The sequence below is a fragment of the Adiantum capillus-veneris genome, chromosome 14 (genome assembly GCF_014529385.1).
Source record: "Adiantum capillus-veneris isolate H3 chromosome 14, ASM1452938v2, whole genome shotgun sequence".
NCBI classification, from domain to species: Eukaryota; Viridiplantae; Streptophyta; class Polypodiopsida; order Polypodiales; family Pteridaceae; genus Adiantum; species Adiantum capillus-veneris.
This window is the reverse complement of record NC_140944.1, coordinates 77,122,498-77,149,979: the sequence shown is the minus strand read 5'-3', so window position 1 is coordinate 77,149,979 and position 27,482 is coordinate 77,122,498. Positions and strand designations below refer to the sequence as shown.

At 40.2% G+C, this 27,482-nt stretch overlaps 1 protein-coding gene across 1 annotated transcript in view; it reads left to right on the top strand.

Annotated features, from left to right (window-relative positions):
- The window catches only part of LOC147442636 (uncharacterized), a 37,478-nt gene extending 10,367 nt beyond the window's left edge, over window positions 1–27,111 (top strand). The window contains exons 3-5 of the mRNA XM_086529402.1: window positions 26,745–26,834; window positions 26,916–27,003; window positions 27,076–27,111. Of these exons, the coding sequence (XP_086385528.1) occupies window positions 26,745–26,834; window positions 26,916–27,003; window positions 27,076–27,111 (214 nt within the window). The remainder of the gene's footprint in view (window positions 1–26,744; window positions 26,835–26,915; window positions 27,004–27,075) is intronic.
- The last annotated feature ends 371 nt before the right edge of the window (window positions 27,112–27,482 follow it).

Below are 27,482 nucleotides of genomic sequence, written 5' to 3'. Positions count from 1 at the left end.
AAAATGATTGGGTCTTGTTAAAGTTTCCCAAGGCTCGATTAAGGCACACGACGGGCAAGAATCCTACGGGCCACCAAAAATACTATGCTAAACTAGCAAAAAGGTACTATGGTCCCTTCCAGATTCTTAGGCCAATCAATGACATGGTCTATCAACTTAAGTTGCCCAATCATTGGCTCATACACAATGCTTTTCATGTGAGCCTATTAAAGCCTTACAAAGGAGAGCCACCTCAAGAACCAACTATTGAAGACCCACCGGAGATCGAGGACCAAGAGCAGGTGTTGCAGCCCGAGTCCATTCTCCGACATGAAGACAAGGTATTAAAAGGCGGTATGCCTATCCGATGATATCTTATTAATTTTGAGAATTATCCTTTTGAAGATGCTAGATGGATGCAAGGCATACAATTAAAGGATAACCTAAACCTTGTCAATGCTTACAATGCTTCCCAAGAGTAAGCAAATGTACAAAATGTTAAAAAAGAACAAAATTTTTGTCTTATATGACTCTCTTTTTCTTTATTTGTGCACAAAAATGAAGTAGTATGCATGCTTAGATCAAGTTTGCGGAGACGACGTCTCCCAAACACCAAGTAGAGCTTGTCACTCTACTATGGAAGATTGATAGGACTAATGTGCAGACATGCTTGCAGCAGCCTCAGGCTCTCAAGCGCCAAATGGACTAGTCATCCATTGTGGAATGATGTCGTAGGGTAACATAGGGATCCTCTACCCGCTAAGAAAAGGACTCATGAACATGATTTATCTTCTCTACACCATAGTCGAGGACGACTATGATTTCAAGAGAGAGTTAATGTCATAATAATCAATATCTAATTCTCCTAAATAATTTTCTGATATTAAACTGATCATTTAATGTGGGGAAGGCCAGGGGAGAAAAAGCTAGAATATTGGTTAAGCTAGCAGACCGGCCACAGTAGGGATCCAAAGGAGGCAAAATAGGGATCCAAAGGGGGGGCCATCTGCAAAAGAACCATGTGTAACAATGGGCTAAAAAGACCCTAAGGTTCAGCCCATTAAGACTTCCAAAATGCTAAGGTTCCAAAATTCAAAGGTTGTGTCCAAAGGTCAACCCTAGGGAAAATTGGATGCTTTGTGTGTGCCCTAAAAGTATTTTCACATCCCTACATGGGAGGGGGCGAGCCCTAAAGGTAGGGGATGAGAGAGAAATCCACACACACACACACACAGGCTCCCTTTACACAAAGGGAATGAAGGACACATGTCAGCTCCCTAGGCCAGATGCCCACAAGGTGTGTCCAATTCCTCTTGGAAGACCCTTGAAGTGGACCAATGAGAATTAAGCTAGAGTAAATATAGTTTAATTAATTTAAAAACATTTAATAAAAGAAACCAATGAGAATTAAGTCTCCTAGAAGACTATTGGGCAGTCTCCCAAGGGGTCCAATGAGCATTCAGGAGCCCCATGGCTTGCCTGATTCCTATTGGCCAAGAGGCAAAGGGGTCCAATGAGAGTTTAGTTTAATTATTTAATTACATAAAGCTCTCACAAAAGGGGAAAGGGGGACACATGTCAGAAGGCTATCACTTATGCTTCTTAATTGTAATTGGCTTGACTTGGGGAGGGCCAATGAGGCTTCAGCAAGAGCAATTAGCAAGAGGGCTCGCCCAAGAGAGAGAGGGGGCTGATTTCTGCAAGGCATTATCACACACACACTCACACATGCTCATGTGTGAAGAAAGAGAAGACTATCTCTTCCCAAGCTTTAATGGAGAACTCATCACCTACTCCAAGCTTGTGAGATAGAAGCCTACATCAACACTCTCTTGGCATGTGGACGCAAATCCAACCAAGAGCCAAGCTTCAATGCATGCTCATCTCCTCTACGCTACATATGAGTGATTATGTGAGGAGATGTACATCTTTCTCGTAAGATACTCGTTCTTCCTCTCAATCTACTCTCATACCCTGCTAGCTCTCACCATCTTCGAAGGTGTGTGCGGTCTTGGGTCTGAGAACGGGGATAATTGAAGTTGTGTTTGATTAAGTGTTTTGCTTAGTGCATGAAGCTTCCATCTTCATTGCACCAGCTAGTCTTGAAGGAACACAAAGAATTGTATTGTACAATGTCTCCCTTGATGGGAGACACCATAATACAAAGCCTTTTGGAGGGGGGACCGACTCCATGCAAATCCGGTCCTCAACTATTGTCAATATCTTAATTTCTCTCTCTTTTGAAAGTATTTTTGATGCTATCTAACTAGGTGTTATGCTTTTTGTTGCTCTCTCCACCCAAGCACTCTTGTAATTCTCATTAGGAATCTATTCTAATGAAATGCCCACTATGTTCATGCTAATTTCCGCTACACATAAGTTATTAGGCCATTAAATGTTACAATAGTATAGCTCAATTATCTGGTAGTTATTCTATCATAAATCTTTGAACCGTAGTGGTAGTATCTCCAAAGCATTCAATTATGAAATCTTTTTAGTGAACCCCACCAGACTCAAGTGCTCCAGTTAATTACGCACACGGCTTGACCATTAGGCTCACTTTAGAGAACCCTGTCAACCTCAAGTATGACTTACTCTATTTTCACACAGAATGGTCGTCATGTCCTTTACTTCAAGTTCTGGTAGTAGAACCATCTCAAAAGATGTGAAGATACTATAACAATTGTCCAAAGATGTCAACTGGAAGCTAGCCATGTAAGCTTATTGATGATATAACGGAAAACACTTCTATCTTACCATACATACAAAAACAAATCTACTGCCAAAGTAACCTGCCTACAGGAAAATAAATGACATCCTTAAATATGCAAGTTGCTCTTCAATAGCTCCCAGGATCAAATGTGATAATAAGAAATTGCCCAATAGTGGCACAACATAATATCCACATGAGCATACATCTCCTGTATCAATCAACCTCAAAGCATTTTGCTCCAAATATGCTATTCCAATATCTCACAGGAAGAAACCACAATATATACCCAAAAATACCTATCCATAGTGAACGTGCTTTAGAAGATCTTTCAAATCACCTGGATCAAATACCATTAAGATCAGATAGCATTGATGGCCTTTGCAATATACTAGAGCTTCACCTGAAGTATAGTGCGGCAGCCACATCTCATAAACTTTTGGTAACTTAAGGTTGTTACCAGCAAAGATTAAAGAATTTTGTTTTCCATTTACTGGTAGCCAGGACATCATTGACTTAAAAATTACTAGGAATAGTATCCAAATCCAGCCACATTTGCCACATTGTCCAAAGAAATGAAAAATCGTGTGCACTTTATGCAGTATCAAGGATGATTTAGCATTATCACCCCCTCTAGCTTCATAGCCTTATGAAAAACCTTAGGACTTTCTGGACCTGTATCATCAGAGAGATTTTTACCTGGGCTTTGAGTTTGATAATGGATAATAGGTTTATCTTGAAGATCTTCATCCATAGCATCCTTGGAAAAATCACCCTTGGAAGTCTCAACATTCATCAAAGCTATAGGAGTTGGCTCCTCTTGCAACCCTTATATAATGTCATAAAAACTAATATCTAACCAACCCAAATGATTTTCTCATATTAAACTGATCACTTAATGTGGGAGAATAAACGGAAACAAGGGTTAAGATATAGACATGTGCTTATAGATCTATCTCAACACGGGGCCAATGGTAAAGGAGCCCAAATGAGAGATGGTCTATCAAAGAGCAAGGCTAACAAATGTAGCATAAGACCTTAGGGTTAGCTTCATTGAAGAACTCCAATAATGTGTGTAAAATTCCTTTGACCTTAGGTAAGCTAGGGCTGAGCTTGAGGCGCGGGAACCCGACCCAGCTCAAGGTGCTTGTCCTGCTTGTCATGCTTGATGACTAAGGTTCTTGAGGTGCTTGATGATTGAGGTGATTGAGATGCTTGAGGTGCTTAATAATTGAGATTCTTAAGGTGCTTGACATGCTTGAGATGTTAGGGTTCCACTTGAGGTGAGAACCCAGCCCAAGCTTCAAGTGCTTAAGGGCCAAGCTTGTGGTGGGAACTGGGCTTATGCATGAGGGGTTGAGGTGTCAAAAAGTCAAAGATTCAATCCCTACAAGGAGTGGGGCAATCCCTACATGAGGGGGGATGAGAGAGAATACCCACACACTCACACAAGGCATGCATGGTACAAAGAAAGCAAAAGGGACACTTGTCGGGTTCCTCCTCATGTTGCCCTCATGGTGTGCCTAAAGCCAATTGGTTGGCCACCCAAGGGGTCCAATGATAATTTAGGGGATTTAATTAATTGATTTTTCATTTATCAAGTCCTCTCTTCCAAAGGGGAAGGGGGGACACTTTTCTCAAGGCTACCCTTGCTGCTTGTAATGCCTCCTGCTTATGATTGGCTAGGCCTAGAGGGGTCCAATGAACTTCAAGCATGAGCTACAAGGGGGGGTCGACCCAAGAAATCTAGGGGCTTTCTTAGGGGGTATACTCACCCACACACACTCACAAACACTCTCATTGTGTGCTAGGCAAGGTGCAAGAGCTCCATCTCCTTCTCCAAGCTCCTTGAGAAGTTGAGAGCCTACACCAATACTCTTGGCTATGAAATGCGAATCCAACCAAGAACTATGCTTCAATTCTTAAGCTTTCCATCTTCTCCATCTTCATTACTATGCTATTATGTATGCTAAGCAAGAAGAGTGATGATAAGTGAGGAATTATGTCTTTCTCCTATGGAACACTTCTTCTTCCTCTTCCCTACCCTCATTCCCTGCTAGCTCTCTCCACCTTCGAAGGTGTTTGAGGTCTTGGGACTGAGGCTTGGGATAGTTAATGCTTTCCACAAAGTGCATGTTATGCTTATTGCAAGAAGGCTAATGGTTTATTGCAAGTAGATTAGTTACTTAATGCAAGTAGATTAATTGTATTGCAAGGTAGATTAATTTTTTCTTTAGGCACAAGTTGATGCATAAAAGTATACATCCTCATGCACTCAAATGATTTAGGGAACACAAAGACTAATTATGTTCACAAGTTCATGATTGTTTTCAAGCTAAGATTGATTGTTGATATTATGCAAAAGCTTGGTGTATGAAGCTTCCATCTCCATACTGTCAAAGAGGTCTCAAGGAACACAAAGATTGTATTGTACCAAGTCTCTCTTAATGAGAGAATCTATAATACAAATGCCTTTTGGAGGGGGTACCGGCTCCACATAAATCCGGTCCTCAACTATTGTCATATTCTCTAAACTCTCCCTCTCTCTCTCTCTCTCTCTCTCTCTCTCTCTCTCTCTCTCAAAAGCATTGCTCATGCCTAGTAAATTAAGTGTTATGATTGAGTTGCTACTACCAATTAAGTTCACCCTCTATGCTCTCAAAGTTTCTCACTCTAATTCTCTTAATTCCGCTATTCTCTAAGTTAATAGGCCATTTCCATTACATTGGTATCAGAGCATTTGGTTTCTCTTTTCTTGCTTAAGAAGAGAGGTCCTTAAGTAGCCTATAAATGGTTGATGTTGCTAATTATATTAGGGTAAGTGGAACTGGGATCTATTTTCGGTTTTGTTGAGCCCACTATGTGGGATATGGTGCACACCTCGGGAGATTTGGACTGAATAATGGAGTCTTTTTAGACTTGCCTACGGCTTTAGCATTATTGAGCCATAAGAATTCCGAAAGGAGCTAACCCTCGGCAACTCTGCTATGTTATACCTACTCCTCTACTCTCTATAATTAACCACTTTGAGCCATGGGTGTAGATACTTAAGAGCCGATTTTCAAAGGCTAAGAGGAGTGGCAACTAAGGTTTTGAATTGACAAATCATACACTAAGTACATACATAAATTTTGTTAACATGGCTGACAATAATCAAGAGAGTAGAATGAGTATTGATAACTTTGATTTTGCACATGAAGGTGCTAATGATGATGCTCCCATGTTTATCAAGTGTCTTGTTTCTAAGCTGCAACAAGCTATGGGAAACCCAGCCCTACAAGGTGAATTTTTCCAACAACGTCATAGTTACGGGATTCTCCAAAATCCCCCAAAAGAGAGAGCACCTAAGAAGTCTCTTCAAGAGATTTCCAAGAGAGGGCTCTCTATGGTGAGAGAAGAGGAGAACCCATATGAAGCACTTAACGATTACTAGAAGGCTTACCTCCATCCAAGAGGAAAGGTGAAGTCTCTACTATAGAGCCTTCCCCAAGAGAAGGAGAAAGAAGTAAGTCTCCCAATACTTCTGAAGATGTGGCTCTAAGAAGACGGCAGCCTCAACGATCTCCAAATCCCCCCAAGAGAGAAAGATTGCCGGAAAGTCCTCCTCGTTATCACAAAAAGGAAGAGAGGTACCAAAAGAAGGAAAAGAAGAGAAAGAGGTCACCCTCTTCTCCATCTTCATCACCTTCCTCATATTCCAATGAAGGTAACGGCTCTTCTCTCAAAGAGACGAAAAGGAAAGGCCATCGCAAGTCCTATCCAGAATGGAGAAGGTCCAAGAAGCTAAAGAAGTTCAAGGAGGGAGGAAAGGACACCACTTTTCTTACCTATGATGGCACCTTTGGTGCTACGGACAAGATCTTGGCCTTCATCCAACAGTTTGATGTGGCCTTTGGTGATGAGGACTTCATGGAGTCCTCTAAACTGCGTCAGGTATCTATGCACTTTCAGAGCTCCGCTCGTCAATGGTGGGCTAGCCTACGAGCCCAAAGGAAAACTCCAAGGGCATGGAAGGCTTTAAGAGCCTCTATCATGAAACAATTTCTTGCAAGCAACACTAAAGACAATGTCCTCATGGAATGACAAAGCTTGAAACTCTCTCCCTACAAGTCTATCGAGAAGTATGTAGATAAGTTTTGGGATTTACTTCTCAAAGCTACTGTCTACAAAAAGATAGGCTTTGAGGAGAAAAAGCAACAATTTTGTGCGGGTCTTTTTGACGAGATGGCCGAGTACATTAACTCGCAAAGGCCTAATGCCATATCGGCGGTCATACACCATACTATGGTCCCCTCTCAAATCAATTTCCAACAAGGGGTTAAGAGAAACTCTAAGCCCATGGAAGTGAAGGATCAAAATGAGCCTAGAGGAAGGAATAATGCTCAAACTTCCTACAAAGGCAACTCTAGCAACACCGATAACAACGCTAAGGAGAAAGGAGTCTACAAAGGTAAGAATAGACTCTCTCCAACAGAGCTAGAGTGTTATCGTAAGGATAAAAAATACTACAAGTGTGGACAACAAGGGCATGTCTATCGTGCTTGTCCCCAAAGAAATGCATGCAACAAGCCGCCTTGAGTTTCTATGCTGGAAACTCCAAAAGAGGATGCTCATAGCAAAAGGCTTTTGTTTTTCCTAAGCTAGGAGATATGTACATACATGTTTATGAGTCGGGTAGCATCCTATACCATGTAAATATGCATGATTTTTGTAAGTTAATGAAAATCTATATATTCATATACATGATTTTTGTTGAAAAGTCTGTAAATGAATTCAATGTTTCAACCAATAACAATAAAAAAAAAAGACGGGAATCAAGAGGAATTAGAATTTTCTACATTCCTAAATGGATTCCAAAATGTTTTTATTGATGATACCCCCGTGAGCTATCTCCACACTGAGGGGACAATGACCATGCAATGGAGCTTTTACCATGAAGCTCACTGCCTAATAAACCTCCTTATTGAGCTTTATAAGCTCCACAAGAGGAGTTCAAAAGGCAATAGCATGAACTGGTAAGTTTTGAGAGCGATTAGGCTTTCCTCTAACCAAAAGAAAAGTGGATTTTTTTTAAGAGATTCAATAATTAATTAGGTCACATTATCTCTAAAGGTGGTATTTGTATGGAACCACAAAAGGTAGAGGTGATAAAAAGATGGCCTTATCCAAGGAGTCTAGATGAGTTGCGAAGCTCTAAAGGTATGAGTGCATACTAGAGATGCTTCATAGGAAAAATTCATTCTTATAGCAGGTCCAATACATGACTTAACAAAAAATAACGTTAAGTGTACATGGACTACAAAGAGAGAAAAATACTTTTGAAAAGTTCAAAGAGAAACTTATCTCTCAACTTATGCTTACACTACGGGATCTCTCAAAGCTATTTGAGATCCACTGGAATGCCTGGATGCATGCCTTCAAGCAAAAATTTTCTTCATGAAGGGAATACCATAGAATACAAGATTCAAAGCCTCAAATCCAATGAGCGAATGTTGGACATATACAAAAGGAACTACGAGCTGTTTTACACGCCATTGACACATGGAAGTACTTCTTGCGGACTCCATCCATGATACAAACCAAGCTCTTAGACAATCAAATGAGGTGGGAAATTTTCTTTTTGCAATTTAAATTTTACATTACTCACATTGCTGGTAAGCACAAACATGTAGCGGGTATCAATAGAAACTTACAATGAACTATGTTTTGTGATAGTTAAATATGCTTCTAACCCAGGCTTTAGGGATATAATAATAGCCTTTACAAATGGAAGAAAAAGAACCACTCACGTTAGAGGATGGTTATCTTCTATACCTCAATAGGCTATATCTTCCTCACTTCCCATGCTCCTCCCATATGCGGGGCAAAGAGGAATTCGAATTTATTCTTTTAGTAATAAGATCATACTTGTATTGGCTTACCAAGAAACAAGAACATACAAGAGTATGTTTCAAAATGTATGGTATACCAAAAGATGAAGTATGATAGAAGGACCATGGCTTGTCAACATCTAATTGTGTTGGATAGAAATCCTACCATGACAACTAGTTTTTTATAGAGTCTCTATCAGAACTAGAGTAACTCTCTTATGTTCGCCTACTATTCCAACGGATGGCCAAAAGGAAAATCACAAAACTAATGATCCTTGATCTACTAAAAGCTTGTGATTCGAGGTAGATCAATGCTCAAAATGGGAGAAGTACTTACCCTAACAACAGTATGTCTCTAATAACATGAACATACTTCTAAGGGGGAAGTACCTTTCGAGGCTAAAGACAGAATATCCAAAAGTCCCTTGTAGCTTAAGATCACTGGGAAGATCTTCATTGAAAAGGAGTATAGCCGAGATCAAAACGAATCTTTTTATAAGATTAAACAGGCTATATCCATCTTTTAGCTAGGCAAAAGAGGCTCCTGCCATTAGGCATAAAAGAGCCTTATCCTTTCAAGAAAAAGAAATCTTTCTTTGGGTCTTACTAAAAAATTAAAGTTGCCCAACTATTGGCTCATATATATCATTTTTCATGAGAGCCTATTTGAGCCTTATTAAGGAGATCCACCAATAGAGGCTATAAATGTAGACCCATTAGAGATCGAAGATGAAGCAAACGAGCTCCAACCCAAGTTTATCCTTCGACAGGAACACAAGGTATTAAGAAATGGTAAGATTACTGACAGTATCTTATTTAAGTTAAGAATTATCCTTTCAAAGATGCTAAATGCATGCAAAGAACATAGCTTAAGGATAATATGAACCTTGTTAATGATGCTTACAATGACACAAAAGAGTAAGCAAATGTAAAATAAATGCATTTTAAATGATCCATGTTTTTGTCTTATGAGACTCTCTTTTTATGTTTCGTGCACAAATTTTAAGAAGTATGCATACTTAGGATCATGTTTGTGGTGACTACGTCTCCCAAACACCAAGTAGAACTTGTCACTCTACTTTGGAAGTATGATATGGACTAAAAAGAGCAGACACGCTTGCGGCAAACTATGTCTCTCAAGCACCAAGTGGATTAGTCATCCACTCTGGAATGATGTCGTAGGGTAAAAATGGATCCTCTACCTGCTAAGACCAATGAACTAACGGATGAGACTTTACCATCTCTACCTCATAGTTGAGGACGACTATGATTTCAACAGAGAGGTAATTTCATAAAAACTAATATCTAACCAACCCAAATGATTTTCTCATATTAAACTTATCACTTAATGTGGGAGAATAAACGGAAACAAGGGTTAAGATATAGACATGTGCTTATAGATCTATCTCAACACGGGGCCAATGGTAAAGGAGCCCAAATGAGAGATGGTCTATCAAAGAGCAAGGCTAACCAATGTAGCATAAGACCTTAGGGTTAGCTTCATTGAAGACCTCCAAAAATGTGTGTAAAAGTCCTTTGAACTTAGGTAAGCTAGGGCTGAGCTTGAGGCACGGGAACCCGACCCAGCTCGAGGTGCTTGTCCTGCTTGTCATGCTTGATGACTAAGGTGCTTGAGGTGCTTGATGATTGAGGTGCTTAATAATTGAGATTCTTAAGGTGCTTGACATGCTTGAGATGTTAAGGTTCCACTTGAGGTGAGAACCCAGCCCAAGCTTAAAGTGCTTAAGGGCTAAGCTTGTGGTGGGAACTGGGCCTATGCATGAGGGGTTGAGGTGTCAAAAAGTCAAAGATTCAATCCCTACAAGGAGGGGGCGAGCCCTACATGAGGGGGGATGAGAGAGAACACCCACACACTCACACAAGGCATGCATGGTACAAAGAAAGCAAAAGGGAAACTTGTCAGGTTCCTCCTCATGTTGCCCTCATGGTGTTTCTAAATCCTATTGGTTGGACACCCAAGGGGTCCAATGATAATTTAGGGGATTTAATTAATTGATTTTTCATTTATCAAGTCCTCTCTTCCAAAGGGGAAGGGGGGACACTTGTCTCAAGGCTACCCTTGCTGCTTGTAATGCCTCCTGCTTATGATTGGCTAGGCCTGGAGGGGTCCAATGAGCTTCAAGCGAGAGCTACAAGGGGGGGTCGACCCAAGAAAGCTAGGGGGTTTCTTAGAAGGTATACTCACCAACACACACTCACAAACACTCTCATTGTGTGCTAGGCAATGTGCAAGAGCTCCATCTCCTTCTCCAAGCTCCTTGAGAAGTTGAGAGCCTACACCAACACTCTTGGCTATGAAATGCAAATCCAACCAAGAACTATGATTCAATTCTTAAGCTTTCCATCTTCTCCATCTTCATTACTATGCTATTATGTATGCTAAGCAAGAAGAGTGATGATAAGTGAGGAATTATGTCTTTCTCCTATGGAATACTTCTTCTTCCTCTTCCCTACCCTCATTCCATGCTAGCTCTCTCCACCTTCGAAGGTGTTTGAGGTCTTGGGACTAAGGCTTGGGATAGTTAATGCTTTCCACAAAGTGCATGTTATGCTTATTGCAAGAAGGCTAATGGTTTATTGCAAGTAGATTAGTTACTTAATGCAAGTAGATTAATTGTATTGCAAGGTAGATTAATTTTTTCTTTAGGCACAAGTTGATGCATAAAAGTATACATCCTCATGCACTCAAATGATTTAGGGAACACAAAGACTAATGATGTTTACAAGTTCTTGATTGTTTTCAAGATAAGATTGATTGTTGATATTATGCAAAAGCTTGGTGTATGAAGCTTCCATCTCCATACTGTCAAAGAGGTCTCAAGGAACACAAAGATTGTATTGTACCAAGTCTCTCTTAATGAGAGAATCTATAATACAAATGCCTTTTGGAGGGGGGACCGGGTCCACATAAATCTGGTGAGGAACATATTTCCAAGTTACCTGCAAATTTTTTAGTGATGAACAATGGAGTTCCCATCTATCCATTTCATTTTGCACAACACATTAGAGTAAATGTTCACGTAGATAGAAAAGTCTTTTTCCAGCAACGCATTGTTTTTATGTTTGGTGCAGAAAGACTTAGAGAAATACTGGCATCACCCAATCCAATTATACTTCCAATCATCAATTATGAAACTTCTTTTGATGTTCACATTTTCATTTTGTTTTAAAGGCAGGAACAAGGAGTGGTGAAGGGGTGCTCAAGGGCCATATGAAGGAACGAGGTCTTCAAACCAACAACGAGGAGTAGCACATGAATCACGATCAAAACAATGAACCTTTTAGGCCTATTGCTCGGCAATCCATTCATATAATCATTGCAACTAAGTTTAGGTTTCAATCTATCATAAGGAGGATATTTGGATCCACTCGCCTCAATGAAATCAATGCTTCAATTAATCCATTTATTCTACCTATGATAAAGTACGAATTAACAATGGATGTGTACATCTTCATTTTAATGTAATCAGATTTATAGTGTCAACAATCTTGTGCGGCCCGTAAGAGAAAAGTTTCTTTTTTTTTTTTTTTTAAAATTCAAAAAGTCTAAACAAAATGTCAAGTTCTTTTCCCACGTTCTATGCAAGAAGTGGGGAAGATGCGCAAGAGTTTCTTGACAACTTGGAGATGGCACATCTCATATCCGGGAGAGATGAAGAGGAAGTAAAGCCACGAGCCTTCCCGTTGGTTCTAAAAGCAGAAGCTAAAGCATGGTATGAGACCTTGCAACCCCAAATCAAGTCCAATTGGGAGAGACTACGAGCAAGCTTCCTCTCCAAGTTCGGGCAAGGTGATACTTCTGAAGGACTATGGAAATGTCTTATTGGACATAAGCAGGTATCACTTGAAGACTATTCCTCTTATGAAGCAACCTTTGTCAATCTATGGGGTAGGTGGGAGGCTACATTAGAAAATCATGGTGGTGCACCTAAATTTCTAAAAAAAGAGAGATTCATTGTTGGGTTGTATCCACTTTTAAAGGCTAAAGTAGAGCTAAAATTCCCATCCACCTTCGAAGAAGCACGTGAGGTAGCCATCATCAAGTTTAGAAAACTACACTTCCAAGCACATAGAGCAAGGGGTTTGAATGAAGTGAGTGAGAGGGAGTCTTCACAAACCATGGAAGCACAAATTAGGGCCCCTCTTGCACAATCTTCACAAATAGGAGATAACTCTCAACAAGAGGTTTTACAAAGGCTAACTCAACAGCTTGAGAACCTCACTCTGAATCTAGTACAGGGCCTACCTCAACAACAACAACCAAGAGAAGGGAATCGCAATCAACGAAGACAAGCTCAAGAGTTGCGATGTTGGAATTGCAATGAAATGGGCCATGGCATGTACAATTGTCCACATCCAAGGCGACTTCCGGGAGACATATATCCCCCCAGACCGCCTCCTCTCATTGTGCAGCAAGAACTAGCTCAAGGCCCACACATCCTTCGTCGACCACCACCACCAGCAAATATACCTCCCGTCCCACATGAGGAGCAAGAAAGAGGAGTCAACATCATCAAGCTAGAAGAGGTAATAGATGAGCATACTCTAAACTTTGATGTTATGCCGGCAGAAAAACGCACAAGAGCACATGATAAGGATGAAGACATGAGAAGTGAAGGAACAAATTCAGCCAGAAGGGACAAGAAGAAGAAGTCAAAGATGGAAGAAGCTGAAAGTAGCAGAAAGAAAAGATCAAGGCGAAGGGAAATTGGTATCAACGACTTCCCATTGGGAAAGGAGTTAGAGCCCAACAACATCCTGGAGGATTTACAAACCCAAAAGCCAAACATTTCATGGCCTCAACTTCTACACCTATCAGCCAAAGTAAGAAGGCAATGGCCAAAGTTGGTAAGTACAAGAATTCCAAAAAAGAAAGCAAATCTTTCCATTAAGGTTGTGGCCTCAAAGCTACAAAAAGATGTGGAATCCATCGTGGATGCTTACATAAGGGGTAAAAAGGTGTCTAATGTATATGTTGATGGTGGATCTCAAATGTGTGTGATCACGGAAAAATCAATGAACAAGTTAGGGCTTGAAATTACAAAGTCCTCTAATTGTCAAGCTAGGCTAGCCAACAACTCAAGTGTGAAGTGTTTGGGGATCATTGAAAATATAAAAGTCTCTGTATATAACATAGATGCACGAGTGGATATGTATGTCATGCCAGCTAAGGGGGAGGGCTATCCCATCATCCTAGGGAGGCCTTGGCTCATTGCTGTGAATGCAGATCAAAAATGGGGAAGTGGTCGTTTGATTCTTAAGAAGGGTCAACCGGTGGTGTATGATTGGTGAGAAGGAAAGCAACTAGATATCAACTATGAAACCACGGTAGATGAAGAGAGAGAGGATAAGAGTCCTTACTCAAGTGATGAGGAAGCATCAACCAGTGCATCAACCAGTGAAGAGGAGTCTTCTTTGGAGGTAATGGGAATTGTATTCAACGCCAACACTCAAGATGTTCCTGTAGAAGAAAATCCAACAGACAATCACACACGAGGGGATGAAAGATGCCACCACCTTAAGGAAGGATTTGAGAAGATGCTTGCAAAAGATCTTACTTGTGAGGAGAAGAGGTCCTACATCAATATGTTAAGGAGGTATCCCAATTTGTTTATCACTGACTACTCACAAATAAGAGGTGTAGATGTAATAGAGCATCAAATTGAATTGAAACCAGGGACCAAACCTGTGGCTCAAAAGTTAAGGCGACTAGGATCTGTGCAACAAAAGGCTCTCCTACAAGAAGTGAATCGACTCTTGAAGGCTGGCTTCATCTATCCAGTATCCAACTCCGAATGGGTATCACCTATTGTAGTCACTCCCAAGAAGAATGGTAAGTGAAGGGTCTGCGTGGATTACAAACCCCTCAACGCTGTGACAAAGAGGGACCACTTCCCTCTCCCTTTCCAAGATGAAATTTTGAATGAAATAGCAGGTCACGAATGCTACACTGTGTGTGATGGGTATTCAGGATATTTTCAAATTAGAATAGCAGAAGAGGACCAACCAAAAACCACCTTCATCACACCTTGGGGATGTTTTTCATTCAGAGTAATGCCTTTTGGGCTCACCAATGCTCCTAGCACCTTCATGAGATTCACAATATTTGTATTTCAGCCATTCTTTGGAAAATCTATAAGAGTCTTTATGGATTATTTGTATTTATAGTTGTAGATCACTTCACTACCAAAAGGTTGAAGAGGGGCTTAAGAGGCTCCATCAATTTGGGGGACAACTCAACCCAGAGAAGTGTCATATCGGTGAATCTCAGGTGGTTTTGCTAGTCCATGTGGTTTCTTCACAAGGAATTCAAGTGGATCCCTCTAAAGTAGAGGCCCTTTTGTCACTATCTCCACCAACAACAACTAAGGAGCTAATGACCTTCAACCATAAAGTGAGGTACATGTCTCGCTTCATCCATCTCCTAGCAGAAGCCATCGTCCCTTTGCATAGGTTGGCAAGCCAGTCCATATTTGAATGGGGGAGGGAACATGCAAAATGTTTTGAGGAAGTGAAGGGCATTATTAGCTCTCTCCCAATCCTAATGCCACCAGATCCAAAGGAGACCTACTATGTCACTCCAAGTGTGGGTTTCGAAGCAATTAGTGTTGTTTTGATGCAAAAAGATCCTAAAACATCATACATGAGGCCGATCTATTTTGCAAGCAAGGTGATGACTCCGGCCGAGAAGGGATACACTGAAATGGAGAAAGTGGTCTTTGCAATCTTGTTTGCGGTAAGGAAGTTTCGATCGTATCTTCTCCCTATGCCATTTGTTTTTCTCACCTTAGAGCACAATCTACCATATGTAGTACAACACATGAGCCTCTCATCTAGAATAGCAAAGTGGGTGCTTGAACTCCAAGAATTTGAATACACTTTCCTTGTAGAAGATAGCACAAGAGCAAGACTTGCAGACATTCTTACCTACAAAGTGAGAGAAAGGGAAGGATCACGACTACAAAGAGAGGAAGGCTCAAAATAGTTCAAAGTGAAGGAGATTGATAATGCCCATACTTTATGCTTTGACGGAGCTTATCAACGCCAACAAGACAAAGCAGCAGGGGGGATCATCATTTTGAACCCACAAAAGGAGGTAATGGTTAGAAAAGGTATCACTCTACCCAGTGTTCACTCTAACAATGAGGCTGAGTATGCAGCTCTAACCCTTGGGTTCGAAGAATGCAAAGAATTAGGCATACAAAGACTTATTATAAAAGGTGATTCTTTGCTAGTGGTCAGGTAAATCCAAGGGACTTGGAGGTGCAAGAATCGTACATTGTTTGAGTGGCTCAGTAGTGTAAGAGCTTTGATGAAGGGTTTTAAAGCAACACAGGTACAACACATTGTAAGAACTCATAACAAGGAAGCAGACTTACTCGCAAATGAAAAGCTTCAAATGGCGGTAGGAGGTGTGAAACTATATGAACCCAAATATCAAGGTCAAGAGGAGCTAAAAGACATTATCTTCTTTCTACAAGCAGGTGAGTGTCCCAAACACTTAGACAAGGTGCAAAGACATAGACTAGTTAAGAAGGTCACACCTTACCAATTGATCGGGGATGATTTATATCACAAAGGGAATGATTTGGTCTTGAGGAGAGTACCAGGTGTGCAAGAGATAGATAAAATTCTTCTTTCATGTCATGATGATGTCTGTGGTGGCCACTTTTCTCAAGATATTACAAGTAGGAAGATTTTACAAGCAGGGTTTATTTGGCCGAGCTTACATCGTGATGTCCAATATTGGTGTAAGGCATGTAAGCCATGCCAAATTGCTGGGGATAGAAGACTAACATATGAGCCTCGAGTCCCAATAATATCTTATGGCCCTTTTGAAAAGTGGGGTGTGGATGCAATAGGTCCCCTACCTCGTACTTCTACAGGGAAGGTTTTCATCATCACGGGTGTTGACTACATGACACGATGGGCGGAAGCAACAAGCACAACCCGAATCACAGCTGAAGAGGTATCAAAGTTTATTTTTGATCATATTTGTAGTAGGTTTGGAACACCCCTAGAAATCTTATCAGATCGAGGCCCGGGTTTTAGGGCTGACCTTCTGAATGATCTCTTGAGGAGGTTAAAAGTGAAACACCTGCATTCCGAACCCTACTATCCTCAATGCAATGGATTGGTGGAAAAAGTGAATGGAATGATATGTAAAATCCTTTCTAAGCAGGTTGTGGACCGGCCTAATGATTGGGATCTCCATTTGACGGCTGCTCTTTGGGCATATAGGACATCTTTCAAGGTATCTACACAATTCACCCCTTTTCATCTAGTTTATGGACAGGAGGCACTTCTCCCCATTGAGGTAGAGCTCTCAAGCTTGCGCGTTCTTGCAAGAGTGGCAGAAAAACCAAAAGAGGTTCTACATGAAAGAATCTTAGATCTCCAACGACTTGAGCTAGATAGAGAAGAGTCCATTGATCACTACATCACCAAAGCAACAAGCCAAAGGGATAAAATCAACAAGAAGCTCAAGGGGAAAGGATTGAAGGAAGGTATGTTGGTTCTTCGCTATGATAACCGACTTGATACTCGACTTGACAAAACGTTTTTGCAAAGATGGGAGGGACCTTTCATGATAATAAAAAAGTTTGGGAATGGTAGTTACAGATTAGCAGATTTATCAGGAAAACTCCACAAGACCAGAGTCAATGGATGGAGATTAAAGCCCTACTTTCAACTTATCAATCCGTTGATCGTCTAAGCTACAAATTCACATGGCTCCTTCGGCTTGGGGGAGGGCTAATATGAGTGGCATAAAATGGTAACCATCTTTTTGCAACATTTGTCAGTCTACTCAACGTCCTCTTCCTCATATGTGTATATATTTTTCTATGCTATTAAGTTATCTATAGTAAATTCCCCCTCTTCGTTTAACCTTTGTGGCGACACATACATTATACTCTTCCCAAAAAATGTCACCTTAGTCATATATTTATATTACCACCCTTTTCTTTTTTGCTTTGTAAATAGAATAAGCATACAATAACCAACTATATACCCCCAAACTTTCTTACCTCTTGTGAATTAGTAGTAGAAAAATAATTTATCCATCTTTCATCCCATATAGATAAATTCCCATGGAAATCAACTCTCCACTTGTCTTTACCAAAGATTATGGTCCCTCTCTACAAGTCTTCTATGCCCCCTACATAGGTGGCCCAATATCTCTTAAGAATATACATATAGTTTCTCTCCTTTCAAAAAGACTCCAATTGTATATTCTTTTCACAAGAAAATAATGTTGGGACCTCCTCTATTTGTTTAAGCATCATAGCCTTTTGAAAAAGCATGATTCCCCTTGGATGCATACAAGCAAAGGGCCCATACAAGAAGACTTGGAAGCAAAAGGTTCCCTAGCCTAGTGTGGACCTCCCAAACCGAATTCCTTGGTGCATGGGCGTGAAGAATAGTCCAAATTCATATCAAACATGTTGAGAAGGTCAATTTTGCCTTTTGAAGCATGTCATTCCGAGCTACAGGTAAAAAGTTATGGTCAAAATAGTGTAAATCTGTCAGATTCGCAGCAAAAGGGAACTGTAAATCAAGAGGGTGAGATCTTATTTTTTCCCTACTCATCTTCTAGAAGAGCAATGAGTGTTCAAGGTCACTTGCATGTGATGGGACCAACCTAAAGATGCTTTCTAAATGCCAAGACAGACAAGTTGAGATACCCCGCAGGAGCCACCCGTAGGGCCTCATGGTGGGGCCCACCTACATTATGCACCCCTATGGAGCCTTCACGGTCTAAAATGATATTTTTGGTGAATAAATAGTCCCTTTTATGTCCAATATTCAATGAGTGGTCAAAGGACACTTAATTAGGTCTAATCACTTACTCTAATTAAGTGTAGCATAATCCCACTCCTACACAACTATAAATAGCCCCCCTTGAAGAGACTCAAGGACACACCCACACCTATATTTTCAACTTCATGTTGTTTCTTGATCAATAGTAGAGAAAACCCCAACTCTCCCTCTTTCACATCCTGCCTCCTAACCCTCCTCTTTGGAGGAACTGCAACTCTATTCTCCACTCTTTCCATTCTACAATCTCTTACTCCATCAACCCAAATAAATCATTTGTAGCACCTCAATAACTTGTAAATACATCATGATCTCTCTCATGGTTATGTTAATGATCATGAAATCATCTTCAAAACTTTCAAGTGTCGCAATTAGTGATGGTTAGCCAGCGTCTGTCCTCCCCTTAAAAGGTGTGCGAAAAATCAAGTAAGTGTTTCTATTCTCAATTTACCATTGGTTTGTTTCTCCACACTTATTCAATTGGTCTAAAGAAATTTCTCGCTCCAACTCTCTTTTGCTTCATTACATATGCATGTGGCTACCTCTCATGGTGATTTTATTTGTGTCACGGCATTGCATAGATGGAGATGAGCTCTCTATGCAAAGTGTGTTAGTTTGATGTAAGTGATTCTCTTGTGTGTTTGAGAGGCAAGTCCTGTGCGCATGATTTTTTTGATGAGTGCTTGAGAGAGGAAGAGTTTGGATGTATTATGGGTATTCTTATGGGGAGAAGGTGAATGCTATTCCACAAATTGCATATTTCATTTTGATGCACGGCATTGGGTTGCATAATCGTTGATGGTGTTCAAGTGTCCAAAGTGTATATAGAGTAAGGGGGTTTTCAAAGTGTGTTGCTTGAGTGGGTGAGTGCAAGTGTTATTTTGATTGGTTTCCTTCTCCACTCCCAAAAGAAGGTGGTGCCCCAAGTAGTGTGCGTACCTCTTTACGAACATTTTGTGAAGGTAGACCCATTGGTTTGGGTTGAGAGGCCCCATTTCAAAAAGCTCGCCCTCACTGGTCCTCAACTGTTGTCATATTCTCTAAACTCTCTCTCTCTCTCTCTCTCTCTCTCTCTCTCTCTCTCTTGCAAAAGTATTGCTCATGCCTAGTTAATTAAGTGTTATGATTGAGTTGCTACTACCAATTAAGTTCACCCAATATGCTCTCAAAGTTTCTCACTCTAATTCTCTTAATTCCGATATTCTCTAAGTTCATAGGCCATTTCCATTACATATAAGCATAATGTAAAATCCATGTCAATATCCTGTTCACAATCAGCATGATGTAGGCAATCTTCAATATCGTCCTCTGCTTCCTCATCTGCATCCATGCTACTGAGCAAGCCATTATAACTTGAAAAGGTTCATCAGGCACCCCTTCTGAAGGGGTGCATGCATCACAAAGCTCTTCTATACTGCTATAACCTTCTCCTTCAGATTGGGTCAAAAAACCTTCAATTATAAAATCTGCTTCTGTGATAATAGAAGCGGAAAATATATTTCCAGAAGCAACCATACGTTCATTGGCAATATCAAGTACATCCTATGTTAAGTCTGCAGTCTCGGCCACTTCATCAGCTATTGTATATATAAAAGATATGTTTATACAATCATATGTTAAAATCTGCTGCCCTGCTCAGCTATAGTGCCGATAGAACCATTAGAAGTTTGTAGTGGCTCATCTTCTTGATAGACTTGTTGAGAGCATCCCATGCCAAGGTCACTAGCTTGAAAAAAATTTGTTGTACAGTATAGCTCTTCACTAGAACCATTATTCGAGGTAACTTTCATACGAGCAATCTTTGAAAGAAAATCATATATTTGTGTTTCAGCACTAAATTCATTATGTACCTTTGTTTGGTTGCTCGAAATATGGTCCTTTGAAGTTGAATCTGCGTCTTCCAAAGTTGTATTTTCCTTGGCTTTACTTCTTGCAAAAATATGGTCCCAAAATTGATCATAATTAAAAAACTGCATACGATCTCCTTCTTCTTTAAAGAAAACAATCTAGCTTCGTTCAGTAATCTCCTTCATTGTTAACTCGATAATTTTTTAGCTTTCATGAACGAACCCTTTTGCATCCACTGCGCGGGATATGTTTCGCCCAGTTCTCTTACCTTACCTTTAAACTCGGAGGTTACAACTTCTTCAAAGGTCAAAATCATCCGATCTTCTGGAATTCCTCAGCTCTTCATCTCCGCTTGATAGCATGCAAGGAGTCCATCTGGATCATGCCCTTGAAAATTTCCATACTGTTCAGGTACGGCATTAAGTGTCATCTCCACTGCATCATTAATCTACTCTTTCATCTTCATAGCATTTACTTATTGCAAACATTTCTGAGCTAAGCCCAACATTTTTGGTAGATCTGCTGCTGCTAGATTTTAATCAAATCTATTGAGGTTGTAGTCTTCAATAAACTGCATTAACTCTACTGGAATCTCCATCCTGACCTCCCAACCCGGCTCGTTTCGCATCGGGTTCACCAAGAATGTTGGGGGATAAGTGTGTCAAAGGTGAGCCGGGAAGGCACGGGGCCCTTGGCTGTGAGAGGTGAGGGGAAAGAGTTGGAGCAGACACAATTAATGAAAACAAACCTCAAAACAAAGAGTTCGCTTAATACCATTTAATCCACAGTATCCATGATTAATCAATTGTTAATGGAGGCTTTATGCTCCTTAGAAGGTGGAACCTGGCTTAATCCACGTGCTAATCAAGAAAATCAATAATGACCTGCTTTGTACTGCCTTCTGCTTCTTCTCGCTATGGCATAGGAATATCGTCTTCTAATGGCCATTTGATTTGGCTGAAGATTTATGGCTTATGAGAGTGAGAATGGGCAAACTTGGCTCAGCTCTTGAGAGATTAGGGAGCTTTGGGTTTGGATTAAGGAGATTAGGATTAGAGCTTAACTTATGATATTAGCCTTAGGCCTGGCTTTGGCTTGGCAAAAGATCGTAAGAGATCTGAGCCTATGCTTGTCTTAGCTTCAAAAATTAAGAAATCGGTCTTAAGCTTGATTAATGAGAGTTTAGGCTTAGTTTTGGCTTATGAGGTTCAAAGCTTGGGCTTACGAACTTATGAAGTTTAGCATGGTTCTCGCTAAAGAGATCGATGAGAGCTTATAATGGCTTAATTGCTTGCCCAAGAGCTCGTTATGAAACCCCTCCTAATGACTTGCTTAATGAGTGTTTAAGAGCTTTTACCTCCTTTCCCCGAAAAGAGAAAGTCCATACGATGATGAGGAGAGCCCACAAAATCACACGACACTTCAAGTAGATCCCCCCCCCCCTTTTCTTTTATACTTTGCATGGGCTTTTTTTTTGCTAAAAAAGGCTTAGGAACCCATTAGCGGCGTCGCTAATGGTACCCCCCCTTGGTGACGTGGCAGGCGCTTTTGGACTTGCACCAATCGTCGCGGGAGTTGGACCAAAGTTGATCGCCATGGTGAGGAGATGCTTTTTCCTCACTGCACCGCCCTTATCTGTTGCTCATATAGGCTGGTGTGAGCATAATCTCCTCTGTCTACATCGGCTCAGCTCGCCATGCTCACCTTCTTTTCACATTAGGTTTTAAAAAAACCCCTTTCATGGCTTAGTGGGCGGCCACACTACTTAGGGCGGCCTTTTTGACTTAGTGGGTAGGCATGCTCTTTTAAGAAACCACATTTGGCATAGCTATCGAGCAATGCACTGCTACGCTTTCCTTCATTGGCGGCCATAATTACTGTGCGGGCATAACATTTGGCACAAATGTCGGGCAAGCATCGTCAAGCACAACATCTTTCTCCTGTTGCCATCGATTAGCAATATCATCATGAATTTTAATGTCATAAAAATTCTTCAATAGTGCCACATGCCTGCAAGAAGCAAGTGAAAGTGATTTCTTGTAGAGAGTCGTTCCGTCAAGCTCTAGGCATATCATAAAAAACGCTTCCGCATCGGCCCACATTTGGCATACACATCGGGCACCGCACTTCATTAAGTCAAATGAATGTGACTGATCAGGGTGACCAGGGTGGTTCAAACCCGACCCTCGACGATACTTAAACTGGCCATATCTTGCCAACCGAAACCCCGATTGATGAGCTTGAATGACCGGCATGCTTCTAGAAGTGAGCACTTTGGACCCATGCATTCCTTTCATCTTTGACCTTTTATCAGGAGGTGCTCAATCCGGTATGGATTTGCTACTGATTCAACTTAAAATTGTCATAACTTCTTATTCGTAGCTCCGACTGACGAGCCGTAAAGACATGCATGTAGAGCCCTTCAAGTACTTCATCTTTAATTAATAAACATCCAGCTATGACCACCTTAAGCATACTCACTATTTAGCATTACCTAGAAACCTTTTGGCACTTAGAGCCCCATCTAGTACACTTTTAGCTTATAAATTGGCTTGTTAGCAAGCCCTTATAACTGCTGAATAATCATGCAGGATTCAAATACACCTGATTGGCTTTCCTTTGCTCATTTTCTTGTCATGGGAGCGGAGCGGCACATGACTTTTTGGGTGCTCTATTTTTTCATACAAGCAACACAATATGTTTAAAAAATTATACCAGTTACTTAGAATGCTGTGTCTTTGCTATGCAAAAATAGTGCACCTGGATGGGTGTCCGGGTGTTCTATTTTTGCATATGAGCGACACAACAAATTCATATATTTTTTTCATCTTCACTTAATTGTGTCTTTTGCTATGCAAAAATAGACCACTCAAACATACGTTCAGGTTTTCTTTTTTCATATAGAGACAACATAAACACACAAAAAACAATGCAAATAAAAAAATATATCTTTATGTTTCCTTATGAACATTTTGAGCTCTTTTACTTTGGAATCTATACAGAAGATTGTTTAAAAACATGAAGGATTGATCTAAAAATATTATTTATAGATACTTTGAGAGCTTTAAGTAGAATGTCATCATGCTAATCATGCACCTGGAGACACGTGCTCAATGGTCAAATCCATGCATCATAAGTCGCATTAACTCAAATTTTACCTAGGTAAATGTGCACTCCTATATGTAGAGGTGCTTGCACTCGAACAATATTTTTGCAAAAAATATTATTAGCTCCATTCTTCTGTCCTCATTAATTTATCCACAAAGTCGATTCAAGGTCAATTTACATTTGGCCTTCTTCTATCGATTTACATAACCGAACCTTCACGTTTTCTCCAAATTTCTCCTAGCTTTTGCAATTCAAAATAGTTGTATTCTCATTGTAAGGTAATCCCTTGTAATATTAATGCTTGTTTTAGAAATTTTGGTAAGCTACCATGTCGTCACTATGCAAAAATAGTGTAATCGAAGACGTCCTACTACACTTTTGTGCATAGGAACGACATAAAAGGTTTTTTGAGATATCTTTTCATAGATGTGTCTTCATTATGCGAAAATAATGTACCCGGACGTATGTCCGACTATGCTATTTTTGCATAGAGGGGGCACAAGTGCTTTTGTTTTGACATTTTTTGGTAATATTCTCTCTGTACAAAAATAGAGTATTCATAGCCAGACAAATAGCTATTCTCCCATAGAGAGGACACAACCTTTATCTTTTAGCTTGTGTCCTTTTGAACTTAATAAAGAGGTCTAACATATTGTGTTAAGGAAAATCAATGTATCTTATGTCTTAATATATTTGTTAAATATACATGTATACCTTACTTGAATGTGTCCTTTAGCTTGTGTCCTTTTGAACTTAATAAAGAGGTATACATGTATATCTTTTAGCTTGTGTCCTTTTGAACTTAATAAGAGGTCTAACATATTGTGTTAAGGAAAATCAATGTATCTTATGTCTTAATATATTTGTTAAATATACATGTATACCTTACTTGAATGTGTCCTCTCAATGCAAAAATAGTGTACAAGCTGGATGTATATCTGCGGCTACAATAGTTTTGCATAGAGAGGATACAAGTCTTATTTTTGGTGCAATATTATCATAAAATTCATTATCTAACCAGCCCAAATGATTTTCTCATATTAAGTTGATCATTAATGTGGGACGGGGCCAAAGTTAAAGGGGTCCAAATGAGCAAAGGTATGTCAAAGAGCAGTTCTAACTAATAGACCTTGAAAGACCTTAGGGTTAGCTTCATTAAAGACTTAAAATGGTTAGTGTAAAAGTCCTTAGACGTTAGGCAAGGAAGGGTTGTGCTTGAGGTGGGAACGTGTCACAAGCTTGAGGTGCTTGATGACTAAGGTGCTTGAGGTGCTTGTCGTGCTTGATGACTAAGGTTCTTGAGGTGCTTGTTGTACTTCATGACTAAGGTGCTTGAGGTGCTTGTCGTGCTTGAGGTGTTAGGGTTGAGCTTGATGTGGGAACCTTCTCCAAGCTTGATGGGGTTGAACTTGGGGTGGGAACATTGTCCAATCATGAGGGGCTTAAGGTGTTCCAAAATTCAACAAGGATCCCTACAAGGAGGGGGCGAGCCCTACAAGTAGAGGAAAGACAGAGAAAATACACACCCTCACACAAGGCAAGCCTAGTCCAAGGAGGCAACAAGGACACATGTCAAGTTCCTCTCCATGTTGCCCTCATAAGGTGCCTAAAGCCTATTGGTTGGCCTCTCAAGGGGTCCAATGATAATTTAGCTACTTTAATTATTTGTAGGCCTTGGGACTGAGGCTGGGGATGGTTAATGCTTTTACAAAGGATTACTTTATGCTTGTGATGCATGGAGTTTCCCATCCTCATTGCATCACCTAGGTCACAAGGATCACAAAGATTGTATTTTACCAAGTCTCTCTTTATGGGAGAATCTATAATACAAAAGCCTATTAGAGGGGGGACCAGCTCCACATAAATTTGGTCCTCAATTGTTGTCATGTTATCTAATTCTCTCTCTTGCAAAAGTATTGTTCATGCCAATTTAGTCAAGTCTAATGGCTATGTTGCCAATATTAATTAATTTCACCCTCTATGTTCTCATACTCTCATAAAAATTCTCACTCTAGTTCTCTTAATTCTGCTATCCTCAAAGTTCATAGGCCATTTTGATTACAAATATTGTTAGAATGTGTCCTTTTGAAGTTAGTCCAGAGGTCTGAGATAGTGATATTTTGTTGAACAAAAACTGTTGTGACTCTATGTCCATATTTTCTCCTCCTTTTAGGTCCAATCTATAGATATGGCAAGGAAGAACAAACTACAAGAAGGGTTCCTATAGAAAATTTCAAAATAGGAGATGTCAAGGGAACGCCAACCTATTTTTAACCAACATACAAAGGTGAGAGCTCAAAGGGGGGTGAAGGTCAGTGCTCAAAGGTGGACAAAGATGAGAGCTCACAAGGAGATAAGGGAGCTGCATCCTCCAAGTAACAAGCCAAAAAGGGAGTTGGTATGAGACTCCCACCTGTAAAGAAAAGGAGATTCTCTCAAAAGGTGAGATACTTGAGGGAGATAAGGAGAGCATAGAAGTCTCTGACAATTGCAATTTCAAGGCTTCTTTCTCAAAAGATCTGTAGGCAAATATCAAAGTAGTTTAAGGTTGATATGAGATGGACAAGAGGTGCCTTGGCATGTATGTAGGAGGCTGCTGAAGATTTTAAAATTGAGCTCTTCCAAGACGCTTACTTTGTGTAGCCCACTCTCACAGGGTTACACTTAGGGACAAGGGTATGATTATCGTGAGGAGATTAAGGTACACATTTGGCAAAGTTCTTGAACTAGTACCTCTATACAAGATGAGAAAATATTCGACATTCTCAGCATACCCCCATCAAGAAAGGCAAAAGAGCCTGAAATGTTGGTTGAGGAGTTAATAGAGTAAGATGCTTTGAATGAGCCCAAAGTTGACAAGGAGGAGCTGAAAACAAGTCAGGGAGATTAAACCTCAACTTCATTCATTGTTGGGAGATGTCAATTCCACGGGCTTCTTGTTGGTGGCTATTTTCTTAGAGGATGACCTTCTTCAAAGAACATATTATATTGCCATGGATGTTGAGTGTGTTGAAATCCTCAAAGATTGGCAAAGAGAGATCAATGACCCTATTATCCTTACATCCTCAAGGTTTGCCTAACCATCTGTGTTTTTGTATATTGCTCATAATAAAAAAGTGTTCTTTGAACTTCTTTGTAGATTATTGATGTATGACTATAAGTTAGATGTCAAACAAAAATTGCAATAGAAAGTGGACATGGTTGACCCAACCATCTCTCAGTATTTGAGAATTGATTCTAACATAAGGAATGGCTATCCAATATAGATTTTCATATCCGTGGACTCCTTCTCTGCCCCTACCGTGAGAGGTATGTTCTACTACAATCCTAGGTCATTTTCAGATTTTCATCTTGGAGGCTTTTGACAATGTTCAATGGTCTTGCCATAGCTCTCACTGGAGTCTTATAGCAATTGACATCAGTGATAAAACATGTTTCATAATGAACTCTCTTGAGGGCCACCATGGAATGGGTAGGCTGTAAGTGTAATTGTGCAATACTTTAGCCACTTCTCTTACTTTCAATTATTTTGTAGCAATTCTTTCGATCTTTCTAAATAGGGCTGCCACCTCAATGCTGATAGAGGTAATTGAGCAATTTCCTCCTATCATAAAGCTCAGGAATGACATGAAAATCTTAAATGTGAAGGTATGTTACTATTGGGTTGTAAGTAATTTGAGCTTAAAATTGTGGATTTATTTCCCCTTTCTATTTGTGTAGCCACCATTACATGAGGAGGCTTTCTCGTCTGGGTAAGAGTGATTAAAAAAATGCAAATCTAATGTTTGACTATAGCTATTGTAACCCAAAAAAGACTACTATGGTAAGCATTTGACAATATAAATATGGTAAGCTATTGCTACTAGGGTAAGCTAACACACTAATATTTCTTTGCTAGATCAATAGGAATTGATTCATCGACAACCATGTTTGGCTGGGTAAGGGAGAAGTTGATTAGATATATGGTTAGTTCCCAAATAGAACTACCCACAGTAGAACCCAAGACCCCAAAGGGTCAAACAAGCGAGAGGAAGAGGCCAGGAACCAATATAGAGGTCAAGGAGGATCCACACAAAAGAACAAAGGCAGAGGTTCCAAAGGAACATAAGCCAAAGAAGGAAGATAAG